Source organism: Sceloporus occidentalis, unplaced genomic scaffold (genome assembly GCF_023333645.1).
Source record: "Sceloporus occidentalis isolate IW3139 unplaced genomic scaffold, rSceOcc1.0.p SCAF_26, whole genome shotgun sequence".
Classification (NCBI taxonomy): domain Eukaryota; kingdom Metazoa; phylum Chordata; class Lepidosauria; order Squamata; family Phrynosomatidae; genus Sceloporus; species Sceloporus occidentalis.
Genome location: NW_028317006.1, coordinates 1,671,052 through 1,680,457, shown reverse-complemented (window position 1 = coordinate 1,680,457; position 9,406 = coordinate 1,671,052). Strand labels below are relative to the sequence as shown.

The window sequence follows — 9,406 nt, the reverse complement described above, 5'->3', positions numbered from 1 at the left end:
TGTACGTCTTGCTTCACAAATGGGTTGCTTCAACAAAAAGTATGGGCTGGCACTCGTCTTCCTCCCATCCCTTCCTACTGTTTCATTTCCCCCTCAACCGACTAGATTGTACACTCTCAAGAGCATCTTCTCCTTTAGGTACCAGTTTGTTATTGTTTGTGATTGTAAATTTATCCTACTGACTCACTACGGAATATGCTGGCGCTATATAAATAAGTGTAATGTAATCCCTTAATCTCTGGCTGCTGCTGGAGGTGAGGCTCTTCTGCTTGTCATCCTTTTATCTGGGGCATAAAGAAAGCAATGGGAAAAGCATGTACGCTTACCTTGGGACATGGTGAACCTGCTAAGGTCAAACTGGGGAGGAGTAAGTGGCCTTGGTACTTTAGGAGCAGCAGAGCCGGCCTTAAGTGTTCTGGCGCCCTGTGCGAACTACTCCTCTGACCCCCCCAAAAAAGGAAAAAAATCTCCCCCCTCTGCCCCTTCTCACTGCCTCCCCCCCCTTCCTCACTATCTACCCCCTCTCCCTATCCTTACTTACCTTGTTGCCAGAGTCCTGCGGTGGGAGCGGGAAAGTGAGGGGCGCCCAGCGGTTGCAGAAAACTTCACGAGCGACTGCTCGGCGCCCCTGCCCGGGACTTAAATTTAAAAAAACTTGGTTTTTTTTGTTGTTTAACTTTAACATCCTCCGTGTTAAATAAAGTTAAAAAAAACTTTAACATGGAGGATGTTAAATAAAGTTAAAAAAAAAAAACCTGATGTTTTAATTTAAGTCCCGGGCAGGCGCCCCTTGTGCTATGGCACCGTGTGCGGCCGCACAAGTCGCACACCCCTAAGGCAGGCCCTGAGGAGCAGTGGCCTCCAAGTAACATCACTGTGGTCGCTGGCTACATAAGGTCGCGCATTACATTTCGATACCCACGCAGTGTGCACCCAGGCATACCCAGCCAATGGCTGTGCACTGCAACACATCTGTTTGGGGCACTGTAGCCCGGAAGTCTACTGGGCATCAACCAAGTGCATCAGATGGCCAATCCGGGTCTGTCACATACAACACAATGAGGCACATGTTCTTATCTCCAGGAGAGTTTTAGAGGATATATATAAATATACACAGTTATGTGCACAAGCTTTATGACAAGCCTGATTTAGACATTCCTTAAAATCATAGGGCAGTAATAAATTGACAGATATCGTCTCTAAGAAGCCCTGTCAGAAAGCCCCTTATGACAACATAACCTGGTCGTTACGTTAATCACGCATATCATATAGACAAGTCTGCCTTCCCCTCCAGTCACTGGGAATTACGCTTTCCTCACTTACGTCATCGGGATTAGTCAGCAGGTCGCAAGCCAACACTGTCCTATCAGAGCCGGCTGAGGGTGGGCTTTTGGCAGAATTGAGCCAATCACAGCTAGCTGACAAGCGGAACATGTCCGGGCATGCGAAAGAGAAGCCGGTATAGTTACACGTGGGACGAAAGGGCGATCTAGTACCGGTTAGGAAGGTAAGACCGGCGATCAGTCGGTCACTCTGGTGTCTGGTGTCTGGTGAGTGTGATTGCGGAAATAAATCATATATTAATTGCTTTTACGCGTAAGAAAAGTTCTACCGAGTTTTAGGTGCTCTTCTCGCTTTATAGTACATCTGCTTTGAAGAATGCCTGTTATTTCCTTTTAAGCATGTTGACGCTTGTTGGATGTATATTTTTGTCGATCGGAGATAGTGTAATATATTTTCATAGCACTCCATCCCCATTAAGTTTCACAGAGTGGGTTCTCTCCCCAGGTAGATTGGAAAGGAAAGCATTGTTTCCATAATTGAAGTGGTAATTGCTGGGAGGATTTATCTGTGACAGACTCAGAGCTCCACCTCTTAATGCACACTGTATATGAAGAGGTACTCTTGTGTAGTTAAGTAAGTTTTGAGATTGAATGTATGTATCTATATCTTGCCATGTAACTTTCATTCTTAATGTATTACGTCATTCATTATCAAGTGGTGAGCCCCGCCCCCCAACCAGTAAAGCTCCCAGTGACAGCTGGGACATTCCTGATCAGTTTGCTGTATGCTCAGTCGTGGGACTGTATGCACTCATGTATGGCACAAAGCCTAACAGAATCCGAAGTGATGATACCATGTAACGCGTTCCCAGGGAAATTATGAACGAGGCAAATATTTACATCCGCCATTCACGGCTAGGTTTTTTTTCATACCAAAGGCTTAATTTTTTTTGCCATTTTCCCCCCATACGTTTTACCGTGATTCTGAAGTAACATATTTATACATTTAAGGCAATATCTATTAATACTAAAATGTAAAAATATTGTCTTTCGATTTCTTCCACAGCTAATAAAAATATTTTGGTTACATCCCCTGTTAACGGTAGTAGCCCACAAACATAGATTTGTCTACAGCCAATCTGATCCCTAGTGCCCCATCCGGAAGGCATAATGGTGATGTCAATATGGCGCTGTGTAGGGTTAGATAATTATGGGTTTCGTTCTTCAACAGTACTATGAATGACCTTACTAGGGCTGCATGTAGGATTTTGAAGATTACTAATTTTGTTTTTGGTCTTTCAGGTTTCTCTGGGGAAGGACAGTTTGGAAGCAGCTATTCCCTGTAAGATGAAGGACTCTACTAGTTTGTTTCATGGGTTCAGTGAATCCAGACAGTACCTGAGCTCCCCTCATACAGATGTTCCTGGGGACCACTTGCAGATTCTGTGTGTTCAGAATCGCAGGAGGAGCCGAAAACACCAACGTTGTGTAAGACATAAGGACTTTCTTGAACGTGGACTTATCGGTACAGAAGAAATGGGAAGCCGAGAGTTGTCTCAAATCAAGATACAGACCAGTGATAACGGAACCACCCCTCTCAGTTCTCATCAGACATGCGGTAAAACTCCTGGCAAAGATTTGCATTCAAAGTTTGCTAAACTAAGTGAGCTAAAGACTATGCTAGGAGGCTCGCTGCCAGGCCTGTCTGCTTTTTCTCCTGTGGGGTTGGTGTCCAAGGATGTAGGCTATGATAGTGGGCTCTCTGTGCCAAACAGTACCACATCAAGCAGGCCCTCCTCTCCAGTAGCCTGGCTGAAACCTGGTAAATGTGTTGCTATCGACTGTGAAATGGTTGGCACTGGTCCTGGTGCAAGAGTTAGTGAGCTGGCACGGTGCAGTGTGGTAAACTATAGCGGAGAGGTTATATATGACAAGTACATCAAACCTGAACTTCCAATTACAGACTACAGAACCCGATGGAGTGGCATTACCAAAGTTCACATGAAGAATGCTATTTCATTTAAAACTGCTCAGAAAGAGGTAAAGTCCGTTATTGTGTTACCTTGTTGGGTAATGGGAGGTGAAACACTGAGGTGGAACTGCTTGGCCTGCTGTTACACCCTGGCGGGTCAGCTGCTATGCAGCCCCATACGCAACAAACTGGCATGCACTACGTGTTCTGATACCTTTCTATCAGAACTAGCATTAACCTTTTAAGCAATTTGAGCTACAGTAGCTTGTCTGTTTGATTTGACCACACGGGTCCGCCTTCATCCCCCACATGCATCAATGAGCCTTGGCTGTCCATTACCCTGTCGCCGGTTCATCGCTTTTCTTTCCTTGGAACACTTACCACTTTTGATAGGTACTGACCACTGGAGACTGGGAACACCCCACAAGAGCAGCAGTTTTGGAGATGCTCTGACCCAGTCATCTAGCCGTTGCAATTTGGCCCTTGTCATAGTAGCTCAGATCCTTATGGTTGCTCATTTTTCCTTCTTCTCACGTGTTAACTTTGAGTGAAATATTCACTTGCTGCATAATATATCCCACCGGTAACAGGTACCATGATAACAAGATTATGAGTATTATTCACTTCACCTGTCAGCGGTCATAATGGATTTTATACAGTACAGCACTGTGGAAAAGTTTTAGGCACGTGTGAAAAAAGTGCTGTAAAGTAAGAACACCTTTTATAATAGTTTAGTTTAGCCAATATACAACAGAGTGGCCGACTAAGAAAAGAATTAAGGTGTTGCAATGGCCCAGTCAAACTCCAGGCCTCAACCCTATTGAAATGATGTGGTGGAACCTTAAGAGAGCTGTGCATAATCAAATGCCTGCAAGCCTCAATGAACTGAAGTAAACATTGTCCAGAATAGTGGGCCAAAATTCCTCTAACAATGTGAGAAACTGATAGTCATGCAGAAAACGATTGCTTCAAGTTATTGTTGCTGAAGGTGGTTCTACAAGTTATTGAATCATAAGACATACTTAGTTTTTCACACATGGCTTCTCCATTTTGGCTTTATTTTTGTTGAATAAATCATGACACAGTGTAAAATGTCATGTTGTTCACCTGAGTTTGTACTTACCACATTTTTAGACCAGCTAACTAACCGGTTATTAAAATTTATTTAGTATTGTGTTTCACATACATGGTGAAATAGGGGGGGGATACATTATAAATATTTGTAATCAACACATGATTCTAGGAAACTAACATAAACATAACAAATAAAATAGATTTAGCCATCAAGGAGTAATTGTGTGTCAACATAGACCATCTCCCATCTCTATTTTTTTTTTTTTGCATGATTTTTACGGTTCATTACTTTAGGTCATATTTGAAATCTGTTGCCTTAGCGACATGTAAATCATTCCATTTAAGCAAGCCCTGTTTTTATTACAGTGATCACCTGTGCTAATGTGTTGTAAAGAGAAATGATCAGGTTTTCACCTTGTTTTACTCTGACGGTTTCTTAAAGTTTAAAATCTTCATTACGGTGATGAATCCTCTATCATGAGTTTGTTCCATGGTATGATTTAGGACTTTAGGTATGTAATTCCTCAATTAAAGTGAGAGATTGAACTGTTAGTTTTAAACCACTGAATTCACTATGCTTTATGAAGGTATGGCCATGCATAATGCATTGTTCAGTTTTTGAGGTGATCAAGAAATTTTGAACACTCCTAATTTTCTGTAGAATAACATAGATTTGTGGAGAGGGTTGTCTCCAACCTTGGTGGTTCTCATAGTTTATTGCATACTTTGTGTAAGCTGTGCCAATAATTATGTTTGACTTTCCAGATCTTGAACCTACTGAAGGATAATAGAGTTGTTGGACATGCTTTGCAGAACGATTTTAAAGCCCTTAAGTATTGCCACCCCAGCGCCCAGACACGTGACACAAGTAAAATACGCTTATTAAAAAAAATGGCAGGTCTTCCATCAAATCAGAACGTCTCTTTAAAAAGCCTTGCGTGGTGTCTACTTCACAAAAGGATACAGGTAATTTTAAGTCTATTAAAAATATTACTGATCTTATTTAGTAATAGTAATTAAAGGTAGTGCAAAATCATAGCAACACAATCCTTTATATTAATTTACTGGTTTATATGTGCTATAGGTAACTACTTTCCCTTTCCAATGTCCACTTATACTCGTTTATTCTATGTGTTAAATTAATAACGGATGTAACTATTAGGGTGACCACGTCGGCCATGTTTTCCAGGAGACATATATTTTTACATATTGCTAACCAGCCCAGGTAAAATGCTTCCCTGCATTATGTGGAATGTACATATTTATGTTAAGGAACCAGTTAGTCATTTATACCTCCACTATACTGCAGGGCAGCATTTTTACATATAGCAGACCAGCCCATATAAAAGTATGTGTCTTGGGAAACATGGCCGATGTGGTCACCCTATTCTCTGTGCTTTCATAATTGTTTGCACTTGGCTTGATGGCCATCTCTTTTACATCAGCTTAATGCTAGGGTGATTTAATATGAAATAAATGTGTATGTTTTTCTGGGTTTTTGTTTTGTAATCCAGATTGGTAAAAAGGGACACTCATCAGCGGAAGACGCCCAGACATGTATGGAGCTGTACAAACTTGTGGAAGATCAGTGGGAGCAAGACCTTCGGTTCCACTCTGAACAGAGCACATCTACCAGCCCTGCCGAATCTAGTGTGTCGAGTTTTATGGATGATCAATATTGGCCACCTGACTTAAATGAGAATTATAGATAAAACAAGAACATTCTTTGTGCTCTAGCAATATGTCAATAAAGTCATGGGGTTTATTTATTAGATTTTCTGTTCATTCTATGAAATAAGAAATATATGAAGTTGGGATTTTTATAAAGCACCTAGGCATCATGAGTTTACTGGTGCATTATATATATATATATATATATATGTGTATACATACCGTATTGGCCCGAATATAGGCCGCACTTTTTTCGACCTATATTCGGGGTCTAGCGGGCAGCGGGGTTAGGATACAGATCCCCCGCAGCGGTGCAGGGGACCTGTTTCCTACTCTCTGATACGCTCAGACAGCCTCCCCTGCCAGCACTTCCCACGGGGGGAGTGCCGGCATGGGAGGTTGTCTAAGCGCATCGCGCAGACGTTCACCGGCAGCGGAGGTCGTTCACGCTCATCTCGATGTGCTTTAACAATCTCCCTTGCCGGGAATTCCCACGGGGGAGTCCTGGCAAGGGAGATTGTAAAGCTCATCTTGCAGACGTGCCGGCAGCAGAGGTTGTTTATGCTCGCATCGTCGCTGCCGGTGAATGTCTGCGCAAACAATCTTCCTTGCCGGCACCGGAAGTTGAATACGCGTTATGCGTAGATGTGCCCCGCAGACCGTGGAGTCTGCACCGGTAAGTCTGGTGGGGGGGACATCTTGGGGACAGAGTGGCAGCATATCTCGGGGGGGGGGGGGGGTGTTGAGTGGCAGCATATCTTGGGGGGGGGGTACATGTTCAGGACAGAGTGCCTATATCCGAGCCAATACGGTGTGTATATATATATATATATATAATATATATACACACACACACACAGTGGATATAAAAAGTCTACACACCCCTGATAAAATGCCAGGTTCTTGTGATTTTAAAAGAATGAGAAACTCACAATAACCTAGTTGCATAAGTGTGCACACCCTTAAACTAATACTTTGTTGAAGCACCTTTTGACTTTATTACAGCAATCAGTCTTTTTGGGTAGGAGTCTATTAACATGGCACATCTTGAGGTGGCAATATTTGCCCATTCTTCTTTGCAAAAGCTCTCCAAATCTTGTCAGATTGCGAGGACATCCCCTATGCACAGCCCTCTTCAGATCACCGCACAGATGTTCATTTGGATTTAGGTCTGGGCTCTGGCTGTGCCATTCCAAAACGTTAATCTTCTGGTGAAGCCATGCTTTTGTGGATTTGGATGTGTGCTTTGGGTCGTTGTTGTGCTGAAAGGTGAACTTCATCTTCATCACGGACAACTGAAAGTTTTGTACCAAACCTGCCTGGTATTTTCGAACTGTTCATAATTGCCTCCACCCTGACTAAGGCCCCGGTTCCAGCTGAAGAAAAATAGCCCCAAAGCATGATGCTGCCACCACCATGCTTCGCTGTGGGTATGGTGTTCTTTGGGTGATGTATGTTTGGCACAAACACAACACATTTTGGAATTATGGCCAAAAAGTTCAACCTTGGTTTCATCAAACCATAACACATTTTCCCACGTGCTTTTTGGGGGACTTGATGTTTGATTTTGCAAACTTCAGCCGGGCTTGGATGTTTTTCTTTATAAGAAAAGGCATCCATCTTGCCACCCTACCCCCATAGCCCATTCATATGAGGAATACGGGAGATTGTTGTCACATGTAGCACACAGCCAGTACTTGACAGGAATTCCTGCAGTTCTATTAATGTTGCAGTAGTTCTCTTGTAAGCCTCCTTGGCCAGTTTTATTCTCGTCTTTTCATCAATTTTAGAGGGACGTCTAGTTCTTGGTAATTCTCTGTTGTGCACTATTGTCTCCACTTGTGTTCCATGGTATATCTAATGCTTTGGAAATTCTTTTGTACCCTTCTCCTGACTGATATCTTTCAACAATGAGATCCCTCTGATGCTTTGGAAGCTCACTGGGGACCATGGCTTTTGCTCTGAGATGCAACTAAGCAAATGTCAGATAAATCCTACTAGAACAGCTGAACTTTACTTGTGATTAATCAGAGTCACTTTAAATGATGGCAGGTGTGTAATGACTTCTATTTAACATTAGTTTGAATGTGGTTGGTTAATTCTGAACACAGCCCCAGTTATAAGAGGGTGTGCACACTTAGGCAACCAGGTTATTTTTATTATTTACCGATTATAAGACAAGGTTTTTGCTCTGAAAAATACCGCTCGTCTTATAATCGAGGTCGTCTGCAAAAAAGAAAAAAAAAAAAGCAGAAGAAAAATTGTCCGCTGGGGCCAGGCTGCTTACCAGTGCGAGCAGCGTCTCTTGTACTAGCCAGGAGAACAAGAACCCAGCAGAGTCACGTGAATGAATGCACATCACATGACTCTGCTCCCCTCCTTCTTCCCCTGGGGGCAGGGCAAGAGCCCCTGCAGTAGTCTAAGAGTGAGAAATCTGCAGTTCAGGTAAGGGGTGGGGGAGGGTTTATGAAAAAGTGTGATAAAGGGAATAAATGAGTATTTAAATGTTTGTGAATGTGTGTGTATGTGATAGCATGGGTGTGTAATGGGGGGGCAGTAGCATGGCATAGGGAGGCTGTAATCACACTCCTATGATGCCCAGGTTCCAGCATGTACTAGCTGCCTGGGCGTGATAGGAGTGTGATTGCTGTTAACAATCATATATATATATATATATATATATTATATTGTATACAATATCTCCAAAAAAGCCTTTTAGCCCCCTATTAAATATGAAAAAATAGTTTACATGAATTAATATTTACTAGTAAAACTTTTTTCCTATAGGGTAGTCGTATATTCAGGCTTTTTTCCCACCCTAAATTAATATTCGGGCAAATACGGTATTTTTTCCCCTCAAAGATTTCAGCTTGTTTTTGGCTATACCACACACACACACATGGCATAATCGCAGCAGATCGGTGGTATAAGTCAATATCCAGATGTAACAGAAGATGTAACGAAACTATTTATGTTTCTCAAAATATAGGCCTATGATTTTCTGTTGATCCCAATTTGGCAACACCTGTGTGCATTCAAGTGACTCATGGAGTTTGAAAGCGAAGATAAGAAGTAATGTTTTCCATTTCCGGTGGTTATATTCAAGCATGTTTTTTTTTCAACCCATCATCCCCCCCTTTTCATTCATATCCTCTACATTTCTGAACTCTTTTCACTACCTCAGATTGCTTTACTTGAACTTTAAAGTTCTCCCTTGTACCCCAGCCAACAGAGGAGTGCCAGAACTAAAGGTCATTATTTAAATGTAGAGGTTGGGAAACTAAAGGGTGATATGAAGAAATTCTAATTTATAGAAAAATGTAGTAGTACATTTCTTGTGTAGAAGCGGTACAGGCAAACATAGAAAATAAATACAAGAAAACTTGGCATGTGCATAATTAAAAAC

General features: G+C 42.2%; 1 protein-coding gene across 1 annotated transcript; it reads left to right on the top strand.

Moving 5' to 3' along the window:
* The first annotated feature begins 1,432 nt into the window (after positions 1–1,432).
* Positions 1,433–6,041, top strand: LOC149300010 (apoptosis-enhancing nuclease-like). The gene is made up of 4 exons (XM_089485501.1): positions 1,433–1,459; positions 2,586–3,323; positions 5,095–5,295; positions 5,844–6,041. Exons 1-4 carry the CDS (start codon positions 1,433–1,435, stop codon positions 6,039–6,041), a joined length of 1,164 nt encoding a protein of 387 aa, XP_089341627.1.
* The last annotated feature ends 3,365 nt before the right edge of the window (positions 6,042–9,406 follow it).